Source organism: Dermochelys coriacea, chromosome 6 (genome assembly GCF_009764565.3).
Source record: "Dermochelys coriacea isolate rDerCor1 chromosome 6, rDerCor1.pri.v4, whole genome shotgun sequence".
In the NCBI taxonomy this organism is placed as follows: Eukaryota; Metazoa; Chordata; order Testudines; family Dermochelyidae; genus Dermochelys; species Dermochelys coriacea.
Window position 1 is genome coordinate 113,602,143 of NC_050073.1, and position 26,222 is coordinate 113,628,364.

The 26,222-nt window shown below is 51.6% G+C and overlaps 1 protein-coding gene across 4 annotated transcripts in view; it reads right to left on the reverse strand.

Annotated features, from left to right (window-relative positions):
• Positions 1 to 1,443, reverse strand: part of BRF1 (BRF1 RNA polymerase III transcription initiation factor subunit) — a 225,665-nt gene extending 224,222 nt beyond the window's left edge. For 2 of the 4 annotated variants that reach the window (XM_043517889.1, XM_038404983.2), the window contains exon 1: positions 1,089 to 1,439. In XM_043517889.1, coding sequence (XP_043373824.1) covers positions 1,089 to 1,275 — 187 coding nt within the window. In that variant the 5' untranslated portion in view covers positions 1,276 to 1,439. Of the gene's footprint in view, positions 1 to 1,088 lie in introns of all 4 variants that reach the window. The other 2 variants (XM_038404984.2, XM_038404982.2) reach the window with 2 other exon arrangements.
• Positions 1,444 to 26,222: the final 24,779 nt, after the last annotated feature.

The window sequence follows — 26,222 nt, forward strand, 5'->3', positions numbered from 1 at the left end:
AGGTGCTTAAACTGAGGGCTGTGTGCACGCTCACTTTTGGAAACTTTGGGTGCATCTTCACAGCATAGTTAGCTCAAGTTATCTACATTATCTGACCTTCAAACATAAGCTAACTGTTGTAGTGAAGACAAATCCCGAGGCACCTAAGAAACTTTAACCTAAGAAAAGGGGAAACGTAAGAACCTACAGACTTAGGTGGCAGTTGAGTTGGGGTTTTGAGAAGCTCAGTGGCACTTGAAGTCTCAGTTAGGTGCGCATGTCCTTTTATGCATCAAGCTCAAACTGGGGGTCGTGAGCTGTCAACCTCCACCCCAAACCCTGCTTTGCTTCCAGCATTTATAATGGTGCCAAATATATTTAAAAGTGTTTTTAATTGATAATGGGGGGTCGCACTCAAAGGCTTGCTACATGAAAGGGATCAGCAGTAAAAAAGTTTGAGAGCCACTGAACCAGCCCTTAGACCCCAAATCTTGCATCTGACTCTATATATGGATGCAGGGGTCTGCACACAGGGCTCCAACTGCAGGATCAGTACCTTTGTTTGCATCACTGCGTGATAAAATCATTGAAAGTCATCCTTCAGTCACACCAACAGAGGGCTGGAAAACAAAGACTGGAGAAGAGAGATATTCACTTCTCTCCATCTGCTCAAGAGTTCCCCAGCCCAACTTTTACTCTTGAAAGTAACCGCACAGCACAGAGGAATCAATTTCTCACCCAATACAAACCAGACGCCTACGATGGCGTCCGACGATTTACACCACTGGGGGGTGGGGGGGGGTGTCACTTGGAGACTTCAGACACAATTACTGACCCGTTCACCTGTCAAAAACCTATGTTGCGCCAGACAACCAGCGCTCCCCTGCACGCTGTCCCTACGGCAGTGTGTTGAGATGGGGGAGCCGTGCTGGACGACACCCCCAGGCCGGTGGGAGCGAACGGGGAGGGCTGCCCCACCGCTTTAGGGAAAGCGTTGCCCGTCCTGCGCGGCCCCCAGCCGGGACCAGCGGAGAAGCCCCGGAGCGCCCGGCCATGGAGAGACGGGGAGCGACACGCACGCGCACGCAGCCCCCCCTTCCCACGCTCACCGTCCAAGGACACGAACTGCCCCACGGCCGACGAGCCGCCGCCGCTGTTCTCCACGAACTGCACCTCGGAGACGATGATGTTGTCCTCGAGCACCGAGCCGCAGCCCGTGCACACCGCGTCCCCCCGCGCCGCGTCCACCTCGATCTCCGAGCCGCCGCACACGGCGCACACCCGCCCGCCCGGCATGGTGCCCCGCGGCGGCCGACGCTCCGCCCGCGCCGAAACCGTCTCCCCCGCCTCCCCCGGCCGGGCGCCGCTCAGCGTCCGACCCGCCCGCGGCCCCTGCACCGGTCAGCGCACGGGACAGGCCTCGGCCGCGCCGGCTGGGGGAGGAGCCCAACGCTACCAGCGCCCGGGCCCGCCTCCTCTCGCGAGAGCTCCCCCGATGCTCGCCCCCCCCCTCCCCGGGCACCTAGGCCGACGGGCACCGCCCAGAGCCGCCTACGTCACTGCGTCACCGGGCCCCAGCTCCTCGCGCTCCCCAACCGTCACCGCCCGAGACCCCCCACCGCTCTGCCCAGAGCCCCCACAGCTCCCCCATCGTGCTCCAGCCCGTCACCGCCCCGACCCCCAACACCGCCCTCAGCCCCCCACAGCTCTTCACCCCGTCACCGCCCCGCCCCCCAACACCGCCCTCAGCCCCCACAGCTCTTCACCCCTCACACCCCAGCCCCCCAACTCCGCCCTCAGCCCCCACAGCTCTTCACCCCGTCACCGCCCAGCCCCCCAACTCCACCCTCACCCCCCACAGCTCTTCACCCCGTCACCGTCCACCGCCCAGCCCCCAACCACCCTCACCCCCCAGCTCTTCACCCCGTCACGCCCCCCCCCAACTCCACCCTCAGCCCCCCACAGTCTTCACCCCGTCACCGCCCAGCCCCCCCAACCCCGCCCTCAGCCCCCCACAGCTCTTCACCCCGTCACCCGCCAACACCCCCAACAGCCCCCTCAGCCCCCACAGCTCTTCACCCCGTCACCGCCCGCCCCCCAAACCGCCCTCAGCCCCCCACAGCTCTTCACCCCGTCACCGCCCAGCCCCCCAACACCGCCCTCACCCCCCACAGCTCTTCACCCCGCCACCGCCCAGACCCCCCAACACCGCCCTCACCCCCCACAGCTCTTCACCCCGTCACCGCCCAGCCCCCAACTCCGCCCTCAGCCCCCACAGCTCTTCACCCCGTCACCGCCCCGCCCCCCAACTCCACCCTCAGCCCCCCACAGCTCTTCACCCCGTCACCGTCCCGCCCCCCAACTCCGCCCTCAGCCCCCCACAGCTCTTCACCCCTCACACCCCAGCCCCCCAACACCGCCCTCAGCCCCCACAGCTCTTCACCCCGTCACCGCCCAGCCCCCCAACACCGCCCTCAGCCCCCCACAGCTCTTCACCCCTCACACCCCAGCCCCCCAACTCCGCCCTCAGCCCCCCACAGCTCTTCACCCCTCACACCCCAGCCCCCCAACTCCGCCCTCAGCCCCCCACAGCTCTTCACCCCGTCACTGCCCCGCCCCCCAACTCCGCCCTCAGACCCCGACAGCTCTTCACCCCGTCACCGCCCCGCCCCCCAACACCGCCCTCAGCCCCCCACAGCTCTTCACCCCTCACACCCCAGCCCCCCAACTCCGCCCTCAGCCCCCCACAGCTCTTCACCCCTCACACCCCAGCCCCCCAACTCCGCCCTCAGCCCCCCACAGCTCTTCACCCCGTCACTGCCCCGCCCCCCAACTCCGCCCTCAGACCCCCACAGCTCTTCACCCCGTCACCGCCCCGCCCCCCAACTCCACCCTCAGCCCCCACAGCTCTTCACCCCGTCACCGCCCCGCCCCCCAACACCGCCCTCAGCCCCCCACAGCTCTTCACCCCGTCACCGCCCCGCCCCCCAACACCGCCCTCAGCCCCCCACAGCTCTTCACCCCGTCACCGCCCAGCCCCCCAACTCCGCCCTCAGCCCCCCACAGCTCTTCACCCCGTCACCGCCCCGCCCCCCAACACCGCCCTCAGCCCCCCACAGCTCTTCACCCCGTCACCGCCCAGCCCCCCAACTCCGCCCTCAGCCCCCCACAGCTCTTCACCCCGTCACCGTCCCGCCCCCCAACTCCGCCCTCAGCCCCCACAGCTCTTCACCCCGTCACTGCCCAGCCCCCAACTCCACCCTCAGCCCCCCACAGCTCTTCACCCCGTCACCGTCCCGCCCCCCAACTCCGCCCTCAGCCCCCCACAGCTCTTCACCCCGTCACCGCCCCGCCCCCCAACTCCGCCCTCACCCCCCACAGCTCTTCACCCCGTCACCGTCCCGCCCCCCAACTCCGCCCTCAGCCCCCCACAGCTCTTCATCCCGTCACCGCCCAGCCCCCCAACACCGCCCTGACCCCCCACAGCTCTTCACCCCGTCACCGTCCCGCCCCCCAACTCCGCCCTCAGCCCCCACAGCTCTTCACCCCGTCACTGCCCAGCCCCCCAACTCCACCCTCAGCCCCCCACAGCTCTTCACCCCGTCACCGTCCCGCCCCCCAACTCCGCCCTCAGCCCCCCACAGCTCTTCACCCCGTCACCGCCCCGCCCCCCAACTCCGCCCTCACCCCCCACAGCTCTTCACCCCGTCACCGTCCCGCCCCCCAACTCCGCCCTCAGCCCCCCACAGCTCTTCACCCCGTCACTGCCCAGCCCCCCAACTCCGCCCTCACCCCCCACAGCTCTTCACCCCGTCACCGTCCCGCCCCCCAACTCCGCCCTCAGCCCCCCACAGCTCTTCACCCCGTCACTGCCCAGCCCCCCAACTCCGCCCTCAGCCCCCCACAGCTCTTCACCCCGTCACTGCCCAGCCCCCCAACTCCGCCCTCAGCCCCCCACAGCTCTTCACCCCGTCACCGCCCAGCCCCCAACACCGCCCTCAGCCCCCCACAGCTCTTCACCCCGTCACCGTCCCGCCCCCCAACACCGCCCTCAGCCCCCACAGCTCTTCACCCCTCACACCCCAGCCCCCCAACTCCGCCCTCACCCCCACAGCTCTTCACCCCGTCACCGTCCCGCCCCCCAACTCCGCCCTCAGCCCCCCACAGCTCTTCACCCCGTCACTGCCCAGCCCCCCAACTCCGCCCTCAGCCCCCCACAGCTCTTCACCCCGTCACCGCCCAGCCCCCCAACACCGCCCTCAGCCCCCACAGCTCTTCACCCCTCACACCCCAGCCCCCCAACTCCGCCCTCAGCCCCCCACAGCTCTTCACCCCGTCACTGCCCCGCCCCCCAACTCCGCCCTCAGACCCCCACAGCTCTTCACCCCTCACACCCCAGCCCCCCAACACCGCCCTCAGCCCCCCACAGCTCTTCACCCCGTCACCGTCCCGCCCCCCAACTCCGCCCTCAGCCCCCCACAGCTCTTCACCCCGTCACCGCCCCGCCCCCCAACTCCGCCCTCAGCCCCCCACAGCTCTTCACCCCGTCACCGCCCAGCCCCCCAACACCGCCCTCAGCCCCCCACAGCTCTTCACCCCGTCACCGCCCTGCCCCCCAACACCGCCCTCAGCCCCCCACAGCTCTTCACCCCTCACACCCCAGCCCCCCAACACCGCCCTCAGCCCCCACAGCTCTTCACCCCGTCACCGCCCAGCCCCCCAACACCGCCCTCAGCCCCCCACAGCTCTTCATCCCGTCACCGCCCCGAGCCCCCCAACACCACCCTCAGCCCCCCACAGCTCTTCAGCTCGTCACTGCCCAGAGCCCCCCCGGCTCCCCACAGCTCCCCCATCGTGCTCCAGCCCATCACCGCCCCGAGCCCCCCAACACCACCCACAGCCCCCCACAGCTCTTCAGCCTGTCACCACCCCAGCCCCCCAATACCACCCACAGCCCCCCACAGCTCTTCAGCCCGTCACATCCCAGCCCCCCCAACCTCCCCAACACCACCCTCAGCCCCCCACAGCTCTTCAGCCCGTCACACCCCAGCCCCCCAACACCACCCTCAGCCCCCCACAGCTCTTCAGCTCGTCACTGCCCAGAGCTCCCCTGGCCCCCCACAGTTCCCTCATTGTGCTCCAGCCCGTCACCGCCCCAGCCCCCCAATACCACCCACAGCCCCCCACAGCTCTTCAGCCCGTCAAACCCCAGCCCCCCAACACCACCCTCAGCCCCCCACAGGCTCTTCAGCCCGTCACACCCCAGCCCCCCAACACCACCCTCAGCCCCCCACAGCTCTTCAGCCCGTCACCACCCCAGCCCCCCAATACCACCCACAGCCCCCCACAGCTCTTCAGCCCATCACCGCCCCGATCCCCCCAACACCACCCTCAGCCCCCCACAGCTCTTCAGCCCGTCACACCCCAGCCCCCCAATACCACCCTCAGCCCCCCACAGCTCTTCAGCCCGTCACCACCCCAGCCCCCCAACACCACCCTCAGCCCCCCACAGCTCTTCAGCCCGTCACCGCCCTGAGCCCCTCAACACCACCCTCAGCCCCCACAGCTCTTCAGCCCCTCACCGCCCCGACCCCCCAACACCACCCTCAGCCCCCCACAGCTCTTCACCCCGTCACCGCCCCGACCCCCAACACCGCCCTCAGCCCCCCACAGCTCTTCACCCCGCCACCGCCCCGACCCCCAACACCGCCCTCAGCCCCCCACAGCTCTTCACCCCGTCACCGCCCAGCCCCCCAACACCGCCCTCAGCCCCCCACAGCTCTTCACCCCGTCACTGCCCCGCCCCCCAACACCGCCCTCAGCCCCCCACAGCTCTTCACCCCGTCACTGCCCCGCCCCCCAACACCGCCCTCAGCCCCCACAGCTCTTCAGCCCGTCACCGCCCCGACCCCCCAACAGCACCCTCAGCCCCCCACAGCTCTTCAGCCCGTCACACCCCAGCCCCCCAACACCACGGCCCCCCACAGCTCCCCCATGGTGCTCCAGCTCGTCACCACCCCAGCCCCCTAACCTCCCCAATACCACCCACAGCCCCCCACAACTCTTCAGCCCATCACTGCCCAGAGCCCCCCACCCCATGGCCCCCCACAGCTCCCCCATAGTGCTCCAGCCCATCACCGCCCCGAGCCCCCCAACACCACCCACAGCCTCCAACAACTCTTCAGCCCTTCACCACCCCAGCCCCCCAACCTCCCCAATACCACCCACAGCCCCCCACAACTCTTCAGCCCATCACTGCCCAGAGCCCCCCCACACCCCTCTGCCCCCCACAACTCCCCCATAGTGCTCCAGCCCGTCACCACCCCAGCCCCCCAACCTCCCCAATACCACCCACAGCCCCTCACAACTCTTCAGCCCGTCACTGCCCAGAGCCCTTCCACCCCACGGCCCCCCACAGCTCTTCAGCCCCCCCAACCTCCCCAATACTACCCTCAGCCCCCCACACCTCTTCAGCCCGTCACTGCCCAGAGCCCCCACACCCCACGGCCCCCCACAGCTCCCCCATAGTGCTCCAGCCCGTCACCACCCCAGCCCCCCAACCTCCCCAATACCACCCTCAGCCCCCCACAACTCTTCAGCCCGTCACTGCCCAGAGCCCCCACGCCCCATGGCGCCCCACATCTCCCCCATGGTGCTCCAGCTCGTCACCACCCCAGCCCCCCAACCTCCCCAACACCACCCACAGCCCCCCACAACTCTTCAGCCCGTCACTGCCCAGAGCCCCCCCCACCCCATGGCCCCCCACAGCTCCCACATAGTGCTCCAGCCCATCACCGCCCCGAGCCCCCAACACCACCCACAGCCCCCCACAACTCTTCAGCCCATCACCACCCCAGCCCCCCAACCTCCCCAATACTACCCTCAGCCCCCCACAACTCTTCAGCCCCTCACTGCCCAGAGCCCCCCCACACCCCTCTGCCCCCCACAGCTCCCCCATAGTGCTCCAGCCCGTCACCGCCCTGACCCCCCCAACCTCCCCAATACCACCCCACCCCCCACAGCTCTTCAGCTCGTCACCACCCCAGCCCCCCAACCTCCCTAATACCACCCACAGCCCCCCACAACTCTTCAGCCCGTCACTGCCCAGAGCCCCTCCCACACCTCACTGCCCAGAGCCCCCCGACATCTCCCGCATAGTACTCCAGCCCGTCACCACCCCGACCCCCACAGCCTCCCCAATACCACCCCCAGCTCTTCAGCCCATCATCACCCCGAGTCCCCCAACCTCCCCAATACTACCTCTAGCCCCCCACAACTCTTCAGCCCGTCACTACCCAGAGCCCTGCCACATCCCACTGCCCCCCACAGCTCCCCCATAGTGCTCCAACTCGTCACCACCCTGAGCCCCCCAACCTCCCCAATACCACCCCCAGCCTCACACAACTCTTCAGCCCGTCACTGCCCAGAGCCCCCCACACCCTACTGCCCAGAGCCCTCCACAGCTCCCCCATAGTGCTCCAGCCCATCACCGCCCCGAGCCCCCCAACCTCCCCAATACCACTCACAGCCCCCACAGCTCTTCAGCCCGTCATTACCCCAAGCCCCACCATATCCCCTGCCCAGAGCCACCCCACAGCTCCCCCATAGTGCTCCAGCCTGTCACTGTCCCGAGCCCCCCCAACCTCCCCGATACCACCCCCAGTCCTACACAACTCTTCAGTCCGTCACTGCCCAGAGCCCCCCTACACCCCACTGCCCAGAGCCCCCCTACAGCTCCCCCATAGTGCTCCAGCCCGTCATTGCCCCGAGCCCCGCAACCTCCCCAATACCACCCACAGCTCTTCAGCCCATCACTGCCCACTGCCTGCCCACACCTCCCCCATAGTGCTCCCACTCGTCTCCGCCCCGAGCCCCCCTACCTCCCCAATACCACCCCCAGCCCCCCACAACTCTTCAGCCTGTCTCTGCCCCGAGCCCCCCCACAGCTCCCTCATACTGCTCCAGCCTGTCACCGCCCCGAGCCCCCCAACCTCCCCGATACCATCCACAGCTCTTCAGCCCGTCACTACCCAGAGCCCCCCACACCCCACTGTCCAGAGCCCCTGCACAGCTCCCTTATAGTACTCCAGCCTGTCACCGTCCCGAGCCCCCCCAACCTCCCCAATACCACCCCCACCCCCCCCACAGCTCTTCAGCCCGTAACTGCCCAGAGCCCCCCCACACCCCACTGCCTAGAGCCCCCCCACATCTCCCCAGCCTGTCACTGCCCCGAGACCCCCAACCTCCCAATACCAGCCCCTCACAACTCTTCAGCCTGTTACTGCCCAGAGCCCCCCCACACCCCACTGCCCAGAGCCCCCCCATAGCTCCCCCATAGTGTTCCAGCCCGTCACCGCCCCGAGCCCCCCAAGCTCCCGAATACCACCCACAGCTCTTCAGCCCGCCACTGCCCAGAGCCCCCCCATAGCTCTCCCATAGTGCTCCAGCCCGTCACCACCCCGAGCCCCCCAACCTCCCCATTACCACCCCCAGCTCCCCACAACTCTTCAACCTGCCACTGCCCAGAGCCCCGCTACAGCTCCCCCATAGTGCTCCAGCACATCACCACCCCAGCCCCCAACCTCCCCAATACCACTCACAACTCTTCAGCCCGTCACTGCCCAGAGCCACCCTACCCCAGAGCCCCCCTACAGCTCCCCCGTAGTGTTCTAGTGTGTCACTGCCCAGAGCTCCCCAACATCCTGCACCCCCCCATAACTCTTCAGCCCATCACTGCCCAGAGCCCCCTCCACACCACTGCTCATAGCCCCCTAGAGCTCCCCCACCACCACCCACAGCCCCCCATAACTCTTCAGCCCATCACTGCCCAGAGCCTCCCCCACACCACTGCCCAGAGCCCCCCTACGCTACCCCACACCACCCACAGCCTCCCATAACTCTCCAACCCATCACCGCCCAGAGTTCCTCCACCACCACCACCCCTTAGATCCCTCCAACCTCACCGACCACCAGACTGCCCATTGGCCCCCTCACCATCATCCCCCCACACACACCCCTCCAGTCCCTTTTGGTACCCACAGCAGACCAAAGCTGCCTGTTTCAGTGTCTCATCTTCAGCTACAGCCCCTGCACCTCCCCACAGTCCACCCTCAATTACCTCCCACCACAGCCACCCTTCCCCTCCACCACTGCCCATAACCCACCCCCAATCACCACCTCACTGCCCCCCTGCCATCCAGTTTCACCTAAGCCTCCACTCACAACCCTTCCCAATGGCCCTCAGACCCCCTCTGTTTCCTTCCTATAGCCCTTCCAGACACACCACTATACCCTCTATAGCCCCCAGTAGTCTCTGTTGTTTGGCATGCTTCTGCCCCACACTCTTCACATTTGGATCCATAGTGCATCTGCCATTGCATCATTTGCTTCCTAACATTAGCTACACACAGGCAGTGGGACTAAAACCCAGAACCCATGACTCCTGAAAGCACCAGTTTCTAGCACTCGCTCTACTACCTCTGGTATTTAAACTTAAATCCTCTCTCTGTGCCACTAACTAACAGGTCCCAATAATTTTATCAGGTCTGAGTTACATATACACCATTAGATACTAATTATCTCGTACTTGGTATTTATAGTATAGTGTTTTACATTTTCTAAGTGTAGTGCAAATAATTTATCCTCAACGCCCCTACCAGGTGTCCCTAAGAGCCTAGCATGAATGTAAAATAATTTGCCATCTAGCTGTTACTAATCATATGAACTATTTAACATATTAATAGGAACATTTTCTGTTGTCACTAAAATTCTCATAACCTACTAAATATATGCACACATGCCCTTCTTAGCACAGTTTTATCGTGTGGGTTCCAGTTTTTACAGCCAGAGATATGTGTAGTTCTCCAAAGGTTACAGGGATTTAAAAAAATATTCACTATATATAGTCAATTACACAAATTACTACAGAAAAATATGGACATGTTGATTGATAAAGTGGCACATTTTAAGGGCTAGTCCTTAGGATCTTAATATAGTATGTAGCATTTATATAGTGCTTTACATATATTAACTAGTTAATCTTCACAATACATCTGTGAGATAGATAGGAATTATTATCTCTTTTACAGAAGCGGAAAATGAGAGATGAAGGGTAAGAGACTTGTCCAAGGTCATGGATGGAGGCATTACCAGAGATAAAATTAGACCATGGGTGTTTTTGGTCCTGCTCCTGACCATCAGATCTCACAGAATTATAAGAGCCAATTAAATTATCTTGCTATTTGTATTGATCATGCACAAGAACTAACAGAATAAATAATATTAAACTAAATATAGTACCTAGCACTCAGAGATACTTTCCAATGTATGACAGTCCATTTACTGACCTCTAGGGCGCACAGCCTAAACATTTAAAATGACAAAGTAAAAGCAATGTAAAGTGCTCCAAATGGGCTCTAAAATTATTCATTCTTACTGCGTCACTCTATCATACCTCTGTGTCTATTTCAAAATTGCCCTTCTATCTTTGATTGTCTATTTTTTGTTCCAGTGAAGTAGTCAAAAAGTGCCAATATATTGAGTTCATATTTTTACCAAATAGGTGCCAGCATTCAGCTCCTGACCAGTCTGATTAATAAGAGTCAGTGTGGTATGAAGGAATGTGCACATGGTAAGAAATTCAGGAAATCCTGAGCTCTAGTTCAGTCTTGGCCACTGATTGTCTGTTTGGGTACTTGGCACACACATTTTCAAAAGTGGCTGCAGATTTTGGATGTCTCCATTTTAGAATGCTCCACTTTAGACACCCTGGTCTTGATTTTTTGAAGTGCTGGGCAACCACAACTCCAACTTAAGTCAATAGGAGCTGCCTTTTCACACCTCTGCAAAATCAGCACCCAGGTATCTCAAGTTATGAGCTACAAAAGAGAAATGATGGTCTTATGGTTAAGGCACTAGAGTAGGATTCGGAAGATTGGGGTTTGAGTCCTAGTTCTGCCACAGGTGTGCTTTCTAACTTTAAGCAGGTCATTTAATGTTTCCGTGCCTCAGTTTCCCATTTGTAAAACTGGAATGATAATGCTTCTTTTCTCTCATGTTTTGCCTTGCCATTTCAGATTAAGAAAAGGAGTACTTGTGGCACCTTAGAGACTAACAAATTTATTAGAGCATAAGCTTTCGTGAGCTACAGCTCACTTCATCGGATGCATTGAAGTGAGCTGTAACTCACGAAAGCTTATGCTCTAATAAATTTGTTAGTCTCTAAGGTGCCACAAGTACTCCTTTTCTTTTTGCGAATACAGACTAACACGGCTGCTACTCTGAAACCTGTCATTTCAGATTGTAAACTCTATGGAGTAGCAAGTGTCTCTAACTATGTATATCTGTATAGCAGCTAGTACAACGGGGGTCTGATCTCAGGAGGCTCTAGATGCCACCACAGTACAAACAATAAATAATAAAGTTTAATACTCCAAATTACTGGAATATTTTGAAATGTGGACTATAAATGTTGTACTACATTTCAGTGTATAGAGCAGTATAAACAAGTCATCTGTATGAAATTTTTAAAAAGCTAGTGCTTTTTATGTAGCCTGTTGTTAAACTAGGCAAATATCTAGCTGAGCTGATGTACCCCTGATGTACCTCTGTGTGCCCTCCGGGGTTCACATACCCCTGGTTGAAAACCACTGATTTAGATAATGGCATAGAGAGTACATTTACCAAGGTTGCGGATGATACCAAGCTGGGAGGGGTTGGAAGTGCTTTGGAGGATAAGATTACAATTCAAAATGGTTTGAACAAACTGGAGAAATGGTCTGAAGTAAATAGGATGAAATTCAATAAGGACAAATGCAAAGTATTCCATTTAGGAAGGAACAATCAGTTGCACACGTGCAAAATGGGAAATGACTGTCTGGGAAGGAGTACCGCGGAAAGGGATCTGGGGGTCATAGTAGATCACAAGCTAAATATGAATCAACAGTGTAACACTGTTGCAAAAAAAGCGAACATCATTCTGGGATGTATTAGCACAGTGTTCTTCATTGCAAGGCCAGCAAGCCAATGGCCGCTCCGATCGACCCTAAGCGTGGCTCGCTATGTTCCTTCTAAGCGGCGTGGCTGTGTAGCAGGCTATAAACAGCTGCACAGCAGCTTTAAAGGGCCACACAGCAGGGACCTGGAGAGGAGCAGAGGAGGAACTGGGGAGGGGAGCAAGTTGGAGTTTGCAGGGCTGCTATGGGCCTGTTCCCCAGCCCCAGAGCTCCCTGCTGCCAGAGGGGAGAGAGGGGCCCCTTTCCTTAGAGTGCTGTGCTACCTGCTGCAGGGAGAGAGAAGCCCCTTCCCCGGAGCTAGCTGCTTCCAGCAGGGAGAGGGCTGGGGAGAGTCCTCTGGGCCCAGCCTCAGGGCAGCCTGCCTGCACCCCAAACTCCTCATCCCCAGCCCCACCACAGAGCCTGTACCCCCAGCCAGAGCCCTCACTCTCCCCCTGCATCCCAACCTTTTGCCCCAGCCCTGAGCCCCCTCCTGCACCCTGAATCCCTCATCCCTGGCCCCAGCCCACAGCCCTCACCCCACACCCCAACCCTCTGCCCCAGACCTAAGCCCCCTCCCACACCCCAACCCCCTCATTCCCAGCCAAAGGGGTGAAAAGAAAACAGAGGAACAAATTGACCAACGAACAATTGGACTGCCTTACTATATCTGATGACAGATTACAAATATTGCATGAACAAAGTCAAGGAGGAACAGGCACACTTTTGCTCATCCAGTTTTTAAAGTAAGTTTTGCATCACTATGCTCTTTAAAAGTTTACTCACATAGGTGCCTTTTTAATTCCATATATTTTCCTGGTTATTATTTTATAAAGGGAGTATGGTTTTATTGTACAAGTAGACTTTGTTTTAGTTACACAAGTGGCTCTGTAACATTACATCATTAAGGAGTAGTAAGCAATGTGTTAATTTAGTAGTTGATGTGGCTCTCACATTGAAGGTTTTTTGCCAAAGTGGCCCCCACTTCAAAAATAGTGAAGAATTGTAAGCAAGACACTAGAAGTAATTCTTCCATTCTCTTTGCACAGATAAGGCTTCACCTGGACTACAGTAGGTGTCCAGTTCTGGGCACCACATTTCAGGAAAGATGTGGACAAATTGGAGAAATCCAGTGAAGAGCAACAAAAATGATTAAAGGTCTAGAAAACAAGACCTATGAGGAAAGATTGAACAAAATTGGGTTTGCTTAGTTTGGAGAAGAGAAGCCCAGGATGGGACACAGTAACAGTTTTCAAGTACATTCACGGTTGTTATAAGGAGAAGGAAGAAAAATTGTTCTCATTAACCTCTGAGGATAGGACAAGAAAAATGGGCTTACATTGCAGCAAGGGAGGTTTAGGCTAGACATTAGGGAAGCAAGACATGAGAAGTAATTATTCTACTCTACTCCGCTCCGATTAGGCCTCAACTGGAATATTGTGTCCAGTTCCGGGCGCCACATTTCAGGAGGGATGTGGACAAATTGGAGAGAGTCCAGAGAAGAGAGAGAAAAATGATGAAACTTCTAGAAAACATGACCTATGAGGGAGCATTGAAAAAACTGGGTTTGTTTAGTCTGGAAAAGAGAAGACTGAGGAGGGGACATGTTAGCAGTTTTCAAGTATGTAAAAGGCTGTTGGCTGTTACAAGGAGGAGGGAAAAAATGTTTTTCTTAACCACTGAGGATAGGACAAGAAGCAGTGGGCTTAAATTGCAGCAAGGGAGGTTTAGATTGGACATTAGGAAAAACTTCCTAACTGTCAGGGTGGCTAAGCACTGGAATAAATTGCTGAGGGAGATTGTGGAAACTCCATTATTGGAGATTTTTAAGAGCAGGTTAGACAAATATCAGTCAGGAATGGTCTAGATAATACTTAGTCCTGCCATGAGTGCAGGGGATTGAATTAGATGACCTTTCAAGGTCCCTTTCAAGGCCCCTTTCCTGTGATTAGGAAAACCTTCCTGTCAGGGTGGTTAAACACTGGAACAAATTGCCAAGGGAGGTTGTGGAATCTCCAATGATGGAGGTTTTTAAGAACAGGTTAGACAAACACCTGTCAGGAATGGTCTAGTTATTACTTAGTCCCGTCTTGAGTGCAGGGGACTGGACTAGATGAACTTTTGAGGCACTTTTATGATTTTATGAAAGGTGCCACAGAAGTGCAAAATATTAAAACCCAGTGTTTTTAATTCATTCTGGTCATTAATTCCTGAAGGCATGGAGCACAGTCAGTTCTTATCCCATAAGCCTTTGTTTGCATTAGCACTCATCCAATCTATAATAAAGACACTGTGCCATTCTACCGGTTCCATAGTTGGGTAGGAAAGGGAATGGAAAATATATAGTATCAGGATGTTTGTTTAGTCTGCTTTATCTACCAGCATTTGAATCACTTGAATTATTTGACTTAGTGCAGAAGAGGAAACCCTATAGACTCACTTTCAAAATCTGTTTCCCACTGAGTGGTCAACACATAGCCAAACATCTGATGCAGCTTTCCTCAACATGCCAATTTTGAATACCATGTCAGTCTTCTGTCTTTCCCTGACACTGAGCAAGTGAGGGCACTGAGATTGAGTGGCAGTGTGTCAGAAGTAACCTTTTATTCAGGACCTTGATTCTGCCCCACTCCCAGGGCAACTCCACTCTCACACTGCCATATGACACATCTCACTAGGCTAATATACTCTATCGCTCTCTGATTGATTATTCCAGAGCATCACTAGAAGGCAATACAACCCACAGTTGTCTAGGCTACAAGTGTGGCAATTACCTCACAAAGCATGACAGAATCCTCAAATAAGGGGCACTATTTAAAAACAGCATAATAAGAAACAAATAATATGAAGTTCCTTTCTTCAGCACTTTTAGGGCCAGATCCTGGTCCACACTAAGGCTGCTTTGCACTGTTCCAGTAAATTGAGGATCCCCGTGGGTAAAGTTACTAACATAAATATTGGCAGATTCTGACCCTCTATAACAGAACAATAATATTGGATAGTGTGACATGATGTATTTTTTATTGCTTCTTTTCTTTTTTCCCCTTCCTTTATATTTTATTGTTAAGGCACTTTGCATGAAAAGGGGATCTTTTAGTTTCTTAAGAGTCCATTTGCTCCTCCTGCTTATTCTTCTCCTGAAGTTATAACCTTCTGTTTGTGATATAATCATTCCCACAGCAGCCAAATGTGATGTCACAAAGAGCATTCTGACTTGGGGTAGGGAATAATCAGCAAGCAAAAAATGATCCTTTTTGTATATAAAAGCAATAAGTGTGTGTGTGTATATATATATATATATAGCAATAAGAAACACAAACACATACAATAAAATAGACACTTTGTCTCTAAAATGTGAATAGAATATCTTCTCAATGTTTACAGTGAAGTATCAACAAGACTTTAATTCACAGAAACATAGCAATCCCCAAACCATATCAGACCAGGGGATCAGCCAAACAAGTATCCTGTCTCTGACTGTGGATAGAAGCACCTGCTTCAGAGGAAAGTGCAGGAAACCCTGCATCAGGCAATTATAGAATAACCTTCCTATAGAGAAAATTTCATTGTAACCTCTTCAGTTAGTGGTTGGCCTAGCCCTGAAACAGGATTTGAGATTTATATTCCTTGTAAAAAAAAAAAAACCTGATATGATTTGTTTATGTTTGTTTGGATTTTTTTTTTTGCTCTTTACTAGAAATTCCATCTACTGCGTACTAATGTACTATCCTTTTTTGCATCTTACTTGGCCTTAATTTTAATGTCTTGCAATGAGTTCCTCAAACTAAGTGTGCATTGTATACACAAGTATTTCTCTCTAACAGTTTTAAATTTGCTGCCTTTCAGTTTTACTGACTGTCCCCCTTGTTTTTGTATTATAAGAAAGGGTGTACAGACATTCCAAACCTTCCTTCTGTATACCATTCATTATTTTGTATGCTTAATCATGTATCTACTCATTCATCTTCTCATTAAAACAATCTCAGAATTGTCTTGCTTGTGCAAGCTAGGTACTGATATAGATAATAACTGGGACAGCTAGAGGGTGCTAGTGAGAAGAGGAAGTACAGTACCAAGTTGAGAAAAAATTTCCTTTAATGTAGTACTAAATGAGAGGAGTAGTTTTAATTTTTGTATTATAAAGTGAATATAGTGCTGGCCAAATTGCCAGCCCTAAAGGCTGAAATTCTTTCTATACTGACCAATGCTGTACAGCACGGGTGTTTGCTCTGCAAACTTTCTTATACCAGCCACACAGCCAAGGTGCCTCAACTCTTTTCCACACGGACTTCCTGAGAATATAGTTTATTCTTCACACCCATAAAATCTTGGTCTTTCTGCTGAGCTAAATAGTCTCTTTTTGCCCAATAAGAACTGGACTGCAGCCATCACCCATTTCATGTAGCAATAGCAAATAGCAATAAAATAACAGTTGTTAGTAAACTGGCTTAAACTGGATTCAACCTAGCAAACTACAGATGAAAAAAAGCTAGAGATAAGAACCACTTCCCCAAGCCATTTAGTCCTTCTAATACAGAAAGAGAGAAAAAAAGAAAGAAAATTAAGCTGCTTTTCATGTAATCTATTGTCATATTTCATGTACCCTATTGTCTTTCCTAAGTACAACAAACTGGTGAATGAGGTTGCCCGCTAGCACAGGCCAACCCTATATCCTTCCTGATGTTAGTTGAGAGAAATTGTTTTCAGCTGCTCAGAAATGGGAGAGTGAGATCCACTGCTTATGCTAGTGTTGAAGGAATGTGGATGATTTACACTCTCACAAGACCAGATCGGAGTAAAAAGGGAATTCAGAAAATATAGGCCCTGCTCCCAGTAAAGAATGCAGATGCTAAAAGGCACTTTGGGGAAGCGTAGGTGAGTCAATGACATATTGAAGTCTTCGCACAAGAAATTAGTTTCCTTTTGTAAATTTAAGGAGCTGGCGGAGAAGGTAGTTAGGATTCAGACAATGGGAAAACATATTCTCCATATGCTGTATAACTGTTGTTTTTTAGCCTCATAAATTTAGCCTCACAACACCCATGTGAGGTAGGGACATATTTACAAATAAAAAATTGAAGACACAGAGATGTAAATGTCCTGATTTTCAGAGGTGCTGTGGGCATCCTCACCTCCCTGTTATTTCAACAGAAGTTGTGCTCAGTACCTCTTAGAATCAGCCCATAAGTGCCTTGCTTACAGTCACACATAAAGTTGATAGCAGAGCTGGGAACCCAGTTCTCATAATGCTTAGTTCTGTGCTCTAGTCACAACACACCTAACGGCAAATTTAAAGCACTGCAAAGAAAAAAAAAGGAGGGGAAAACTAGCCGTTGTTTGGACAGGTTCTCATGAACACCTGACAAACAAGAAAACTTCCCAAAAGTTGCTTATGATTAGGCTGAATTCTATTCCTGGATTTATTGAATGGTACTGAAAATTCATACCTTAGTACAACCCAGCAGAACAATCTAGGCAAATCCTATTACAAGGAAGCATTAGTTGAAAAGTAAGATCTTACACATCACAGCTTCTTTGAATTAAAGCCTTTGAGTATGGAAAGTCTTGACTGGCCATATTCATCAGTCTCTTCAGACCTTCTCCATGAATTCCTCTGCCTATAGAGTAGGTGTCATATTAACTCAAGCACATGTGAGTAACTCTGAGAATACAGGGACCAGGGACCTACACCAATTTACATCAGCTGAGAATCTGGCTCCACAGGAGGCAAGTAAATCAGCCAATGGGAATTACACCCTAACCTACAGAAGAAGGCTAGGAATCATGGTTGTTTTTTCTTTCTGCATACTCACTAATTCTGTTACAAAATACAGAGATTAAAGGAAACCTTGTTTGGTTTGGGATTGTACAAAAATAAGGCTGTCATTCAGTCTGTAAATTAACACACAACTTCTATGATAATGGGGTCATATAAGTAAGATAGAGAGACAGAGAATTTTGAAACTGATTAACCTTATAAGGTGATAGCAATTGAAAAGATATTTTACTGTCAGAATGTTTTCAAGAATAAATATTGATATACAGTGTTAGTAATGGACAGCAGGGGGCACTAAAGGAAAAGGAAATAGCTTTTAAGTCAGACCTGGAGAGGTAATGCTGAGTGGGGTTAAGTTTATCATTTCTTTTGTTGGTTTCATTTTCTTAATCTGTACCTTTTTTGCCTATCTTTCTATTCTTGGCATTCAGCACGAATTTTTAATGTTTTCGTATCTAATATACCTCCATTTGGGAAGGCCTACTGGTAAGAAAGTATTTTGGCAAACCATTAAGCTGTGTGGTAGCCGATAGCGTTAACAGAAAGCTTGAATGTGACTTGAGTGCAGTTACCATCTTGTCTACTACTGTTTAGAAACAAGCATACCTCGAATCCTAAGTAAGTGGCTAAGAAACTTCATGGCATCCCCACTTTGACCTCCACCTTAAATACCAGGGCTCAGGAGCCGTATCTTCTTGTGTGACTTTTAACTGAAGTAAACAAGGCCGGCTTTATGAGAAACGCCTTCAATAGAGCAGCTTCCATCCTCTAGTAACTCCTCCCTTGCTCACTTATTTTCTATACTTGTGTTCTAGCAGGGGCCTTAGCAACAGAAGGCTGTGGGATGCTGAAACTACAGAGAGAATGTAGAATGTGCTGACAGCAGGGAAGCATGGAATCTGGCAGTTTGGGAAGGATGTTTTATTTTGTCCTCTTCCATAAGGCAGCTGTGGTTAGGGTTGTGTTACATCTGTCAGTTTGGGTTCTCACTGAAGGAACTTAAGCCATCTAGAGATTTGGAGGCGTTGGGCAACCCTTTCCCACTCCTGGCATAAGTGGGAGGAGAAGCAAGGCTGGTTGGGATGGTGTGTAGTGGAGCTGAGTTCTGCTTCTCTCGCACCTCTGCTGGTGCCAGGGATCTTATTCTAGCAGTGTAAATTCAAGCAGGGTCCCTCCTTTTCTAATTTTCCACCAGGGCCGAGCTATCTTGAGGCAGCCACAACCATCTCCCTACAGCTGCCACTCTCCACTACATCCAACCACAGGCATTGCTGAGGGTCTGGACCCTAGTCATAGTGTATTGGAGTCTGGATACCTGAGACTCTGATCTACGGTAGGGTTCAGTGGAGTACCAACAGCCATGGGAGCTGGTGACTTTCTTTCCCCACTATTGCTGAAAGGGAGCAAGAATGGAGAAAGGTAAACTCCCACTTCCCTGAAGATGTTTGCCATGAGGGGGGATAGGGAAGCAATGCTCTCCCTTGAAAACAGAGATGGGGAGTGGGGTCCAGCATGCGGCCACTGGGATAGGAAGGAGGGTTTGCCTTATCATTGGCTCCCCTCACATAAGACATTGCTGGTAAGTAAGGGATCGCTATGTTTGCTGGGGAATGGAGGCTAAGTCTTCCTCAGGGTTCGTAGACCTCCTTGGATGTTCCCTTTTGGGGAATCACTTTTCCTTTTTTCATCAGCCCTATCCTTTCGTCTTCTCTTTGTCCTAGCCAAACTTTCTCTAATGCCTTCTCGGCAGCTTTGGCTATTCTCCAGCAACTCCTCCCTTTCTCCTTGGCTTTACAGTTTCATCACCTTTTGATCCTTCTGAATTAAATTTCTTTGCCTTCAGACACCACTCTGCACTTCCATAGCACCTTGCAGCAGAGGAGACCCACATGCTTCAAAAGCATACATGAACATGCTCATGCTCCATATTCTTCATTTCCTCAGCCTGTGTCTCACCCCAACACCAAGTGGTGGGACCTCCTACCGCTTGTGGAGGATGAGGAGCCCCAGTGGGCCAGTCTATATTCCACCTGGTCCCCCGGCTCGCCAGGAATATTAATTGGCAGCTCTTTCGTGGAACCATGAGCATGGGCGTGTACCTGGCATGATTCACTCCTCTCTCCGACACTTGCCCCTTCTGGGGTGTGAGGGAGACCCTGATGCACATTTACATCGAGTGCACCAGGTTGCAGCCTCTTTTCCAGCTCTCCAAGGAACTTCTCCTCAGGTTCTGGCTGCACTTTTCCCCACACCTCCTCAAATTTGCATTAAGTCACGAAATTTCCTCATCAACCTCCTCCTGCCGCTGGCCAAGGTGGCCATCCATCATACCAGGAGAAGGAGGTTGGATGGGGAGGAGCTCTGAGACTGTGGAGCCTATTTCTGCTGCTCCCTTAGCTCAGGTATGCTGGCAGAGTTCTTCTGGGCTACATCCACTGGCTCCCTGGATGCCTTCGAGGAGCTGTGGGCACTGTCTGGGATTCTCTGCTTGGTGTCCCCCTCTGGCTCCCTGCTTTTGACCCTATGACCTCATTTCTGTCCCTGTTTTATCATTTGTTGCCCTCCTAATTCACTTGAGATCTGGGTCTGGCAGTTTCTCCCCTTAGGCTGGGGGCGGGGGCCTTTAGATATGGGCAGGCTTGCACGCACGCATGCACGCACACACACAGAGATTCTTAAGAGGAAGGTGCAAACAAACGCATGCATGATTGTTAGCCTCCATTTTTTAAAAATTTGGAACTAAATGTCAAAAGGTCCAGTCTACAAAAAGTAAGCAGCATAACAGTAGTCAATGGGAGAATATGAAACTCTTTTATGCTTGGAAAATAAACCAGGAAATCTCATAGCACATTAGCAGACTTAAAGGTTAAAGTCAATGCAGCTAAAAAATAATCCCATAAACTGATGGACTTCATATCTGTTTGTAAAGTGCCTAGGAGACTGTTGGTGCTATACAAAAAATAAATAACCCATAAACAGAATGATGAGAAGAGATGAGAACAGGGTCTAGCTAGTTTGCTTGCTGGTGATAGGCAACTCCAAGGGAAACAGTTCTCATAGACCAAACTCTTTCCATTGTCACTTCATGGGCAGGAGTCTGCCATCATCAGAATGACAGTCTACAGCAGTATAAGCAGTCTCATCCCAGCGCTAAGATGAAGTGGTGAGAGGAGGCCAGAGACCATGGGAGATCTGGGGTCCAAAATCTAAAGCATATCTGTTCATGATACTGGCATAACCTACTTAAATGCCAGGTGGCCACATACTTCACAACTGACACTTTCAAGTCTTCCTCAAAGATAGCACTAAACAGAGGGCATTACCATAGTCACAGAGATTATCCTATTTCTCCTCTGCCATCAAGAAAAACAGACTGAAAGCAGTCTGAGGAATTCTTCTTCCAGGAATTCATCCCATGAATACAGAGAAAAGTCATAGAGGCACTGGTAGCAATGTTGACTGGTTTTAGGATGGCCAGAGACCAGTCAAGAGATTCATCTCCCTACCCACATCTATCATTGGGATTTAAGATCGCCCAAAATAAAAACCAACAAGGGAGTGTAGAAGTAAAACAGAGGTATGTTTATTAGAGCAACAATGGTGAAACAAGGTAAGTAAACGGGGTATGCTATAAAGGACTCCCAACACAGGTAAATAGGTAAAGGTGCCACTATAACTATATTGACTGTGACCAAAAAGGGTTTACTCCCTCCCCAAGACATGTCCCAGGTAAGGGGTATGGAGGACTTAAAAGTTCTCTACCATTTTTTGCAGCTTGTGTCTAGAGCCTCATAACCTCATGACGCAAGGTCCGGAACCAACCAGGTGATTCAGCAGGGCGAGGAGTAGACCTCAGGCAACAGGTAGATGGTAACTCTGCTTGATGCTGGTGATTCTTCTTCCTCCTTCCCTGTGTTGTCATGAGTGCAAGTAAGATCCAGGTGAGAGGGCTGCAGCTAGCAGCTCACCCTTGTGTGCAAGTGTGTTAAACCCTCCCACAACCCTAAGGCATAGTGCTCTGGCCTACACACCTGAGAATACACTGCTGTGGTCCAGCACTCTGCCACTCAGATTGGCCACCCCATCCTATAGCCCTTATATGCCCTGCTGTTACTGGGCAGATTACGTGTCACTTGGTTTCCCAACTTTTTGGTAGAAAGGGCAGGAAACTATACCCGAGGAGGGGGAAGAAGGGCAGCCAACATGGATTCCTAGTTGTTGTTGCCAGAATTTCAAGATGGCATGTGGATATTAATGCCAAAACAGAATTTTTTCCCCTTACAGCAATAGGGGTAAGTATTGCAAGGCCTGTGACGGATGCTCTCCTTCTTGGATCGTACAGTACCACAGAGAACTAGAACCTCAGCTAGCAAAGAATGTCATCACCTCCTTTCTTGAGGAGAATCTACCAGGCACCCTCCAACACGCTAGAGTCCCACCAGTACTAAAGAACCCATCACCAGGCACTCCAGACCTCACAAACTGCTACCTAGTTCCTAAATTCATAAGCAGAGCTATATTAAAGCAATCCGGGTCCCTAGCCACACGACCCACATGGCTCCAACCTTACAGCCATACCTCCACATCACGTTCCTCCATCCCAGAGAGGCTGGGTAATCTGACGGGGGCCTTTTATGCACCCCACAGACGCAGCAGTGTGCCAGGAATGAGGGCCTCCAGCAGAGCTAGTCTCCAGACAGCCTCATCAGTACAGTGGGCCTGCAGCAGGCTGCCTGACTAGCCAGGCAATCTGACAGGCTGCAGAGGCCAGCAGGCTGGCTCTTAAGCCAGCAGCAGCAGCAGCTTGCTAGCTTCTCAATGCTTATATTCACCATTATGCCTACTGCTGGGTTACCTGATTCCTCTCGTGCACCCAGCCTTGTCTCTGTCCTACCCATGCCTTCAGCCCCCTCCTCTCCTCCCCCTGCTAGCCTGATACCCTGTTTGCGCCCAGTTCCTGACCTCTGGTTTGACCCTTGGCTCTAGCTCCTGACTATAGGCTCTGGCTTGACCGTGGGCTCTGTTTTCTGCCTTCTGGTTTGACCCTTACCTTTGGCTCCTGACTACAGACTATGGCTCTGACCCTAGCCACTAGGCCTGCTGCCTGCTCCAACCACTAGGCTAGATTGCCTTCGACTTAGTCGGCTGACACAGTGCCCATCTTGAGAGCAGCAGATGACCTCCTTCACCCCCCCACCCCAAACTAACCACAGCAGCCAGTGTGTCTGCTTGGGTGGATGAGAGGCTGGGCCTACTGCACTCTCCTCCTCAAGCCACACACACATATCCCCTCTTTTGGAATGATGTTGGCATCTGCTATGCTCTCCCAGAGCAATAGATCATGCAATTAACACCCCTCTGAGATAAATGGTGCAGTTTATACCTCTTGGCTATTGTTTCAGGCTGTCTGCAGACTCAGGCAGGCTTCACTGCTTTGGTTACACTCAGGTCATATTTTTGTGCTTTTTCTACACAATCTCAAGGGCTAGAAATGTACTTTTTTATATAAATGAAATCTGAGACTCTGCTATAACTCCAGGAGCGGGGGGTCCTAGGCATGGCCCCATTCTGCCTATTGCCTGAATCCAGTTTTCTTCATATGAAGATGTGGCCATTGACCCAAAGCGTTTACAATCTAAGACCCAGATTTTCTGTGGCTCATAATGCGTCAGGCTCCTCTGATGTCAATGAAAATGCCAATGGTCCATTTACTGCACCAGAAAATTTGGTCCTAAGTATTGACTTCCTTTCATGTGGTATGTTTTGTATCAGATTGCTGAAAACTGCATGTCAAATCTTTTTCTGAATGAGTACAATAGAGAACAAAAAGTGTGATTATAGTTTGCTATTAATTTCTATAGCATCAATACTATGGCAGGTACTTCAGGGTGTCCTATGCATCTTCACTCCAGTATCTACATGTATGTGACATTTAATGAAATTCAGACTTATTTGTGTGATTTGGTTCAACAACAAAGTTGGAAGACTAAGACTGTTCCCATTTTGCCTGTGAAGTCCCCCACATATATAATCCTAGTGAAAGGATTTTTATAAGTGACATTAGCAATCAGGTCTACACAAAAAAGAATAAAGTGGCAGCCTGTGGTACTTCCAAGCAATGTCCAAGCCCTCTCCTCCACTGCAATAGATAGTAACTGTAGAGAGCTTTGCCTAACACAGCTTTGAATCACTACCGACTTCCAATTCATGCTGCTAAAGACACTACTGATATAACCAGAGTGGTCTGATTATGTAATCAAGCAAGCTACAACAAAAAATCTAGCTGAAAGAGCTAGTCCTGGAGCTCACAGCAAAACCAAGCCTATTTAAAAGTATGTATGTGTGTGTGTGTGTATATGTGTATGTATATATATACACAGACTGTGAAAAGCTTTTCCCTATATATACCATGACTAACAGTCACTGTACAATACAACAGTCTTGTAGATACTCCCTCTAAAGCTGCCTTTCATTGATGCTATAATATATTATGCAAGCTGGCTCAGAATTAATGATTGAAAAGTAAGATTGCTGGCAGTTCTGGCATATAGCACGGAAAGAGGCTCGGAAAGAGGAATTTTCTTCTCACGTTCTCAGGGAATGAATGAGCAACTGTTAGGCACTCTGACTGGGCTGGAAAACACCCTGTGGGAGAAGCCAGCACTTCGGTGCTGAAAAACAAACTGTTGGCCGAGACTCCGGGTTCGCAGCAAACCGCCCTCCATCACTTAGCTCAGTATGTGTATCCCAAACAATGTAAATTAAGGTTATTTTTTTTCAAACAGTAGAGTCCACAATTAACTTTCAAAATCAGATGTGAAAAATCTAAGGGTGTCCATATAGTTCATGCAGATGGCTGGATGTAGGTGACCTAAACCCAAATGTTCTCTTTTCAGTCTAGATCTGAATATCCAAACCTGCAGGTTTAGGTTTTCTCCATACAGCTTTTCACCCAACTCTAATACAAAGATTCATGGGCTGTTGCCTTTTCAAGAATGAAAATCCCATGAACTTCAACCACTTTATGGCCCACATCCTGGGTTGAGAAGAGGCCTCTTTACACTGTACCATGACTGGTATCTGGGTGCAAAGCTCAGGTAACTGGCCATGCGTATATCATTCCGGTGCAGGGACTCTTATGCCACCACCCCCCCCACCCCCCCGCAGCATGTGTAAAGGATTTGGCCATGTGAAAGGGGACATGGCTGGATCAATGCTGCCATACTGGCACCTCATGACCTATGGCAGACAGTATGGCTTAGAACAGCCATCACAAAAATTAGCAAGTTCAAAATGAGCTCTGGAAAAGCAGCACTTCTCCATGGGTTAGCAACAAAGATTTTTACAAGATTTTGGCTTAATAGCCTCAAAGTGGAATTTTCTCACACAGTTTTGGAAAGGCCATGCCAGCTCAGAAGGAAGAATTTCACAAAAGCAAGAAATACTCATTGGCTCTGCCAGCCCTGCAGGCTGGAACAGGTAAGTGTCTAGTTTCTCAGCACTTCAGCAAGCCTGAAAAACAGCCAGAACAAGGATCAAACACACTTAATAATTGAAAACTGCAGGAGAGAGTTTCACTTATTGCCTTAATCAACAAGGACAAGGTCACCAAATCCCATTTTCGTTGTGACCAGGAGCAAAGACTAGTGTCCTAACCCATTGCACCCCCTTCTCATAGTATTTAAAAAGCACAGAAACACTCAACTTTCCTTGGACTGCTTCATTGTGCTGTTTAATGAATGAGTCACTAATAAATATTCCTGCATTTAAACAATAAGCAATGTCTGCAAAAGCTGCCATCACCCCATAAACTGTCTGTGGCTTTCCAAAGCTCTGAACTAGAGAATGGTATGTTTGAGCTGCAATGAACAAATCTGAGTTTCATGCTTCCAGCTCATCAGGAAATAAAGATTATGATTAATGTGCCTGCATTAGCCCAGATTTCAAGAATTTAGGGAAACTCACTGGGAGAAGCTGTTGCTGTTCCATATACTACTGAGGCCAAATCTGATTTTTCTGCTTCCACTGCTTTGGAAAAGAGAAAAAACAGCTTGTCAGTCTGGCCTCTGGTGACAAATGAAGAGTTCAGGATGGAGATCACCTAATACATAAGGAAATACATTAATTAGTAAGCCCAAAGAGTGTAGGAGAAAGAGGGAATGGGTGGTCTCATGTTTAAAGCAGTATTGAACAGGGGCCCAAGATATATAGGTCCGGTTGTGGGCTCTGACACAGACTTCCTGTGTGATCTTGGGCTAGTCACACAATCTGGCAGGGTCTCAGTTCCTCATCTGTAAAATGGGGATTAAAATTAAATGCTATTTAATTTTCCCCCACCCTTTTTCTTGATTGTAAACTCTTGGGGACAGGGGCTCTCTCTTATGTGTTTGTGCAGCACCTAGCACAGTGGGGCCCTGATCTGGATTAAAGCCTCTAGGTGCGACTACAATAAAGGCCTTACTTCAATTGTGGGA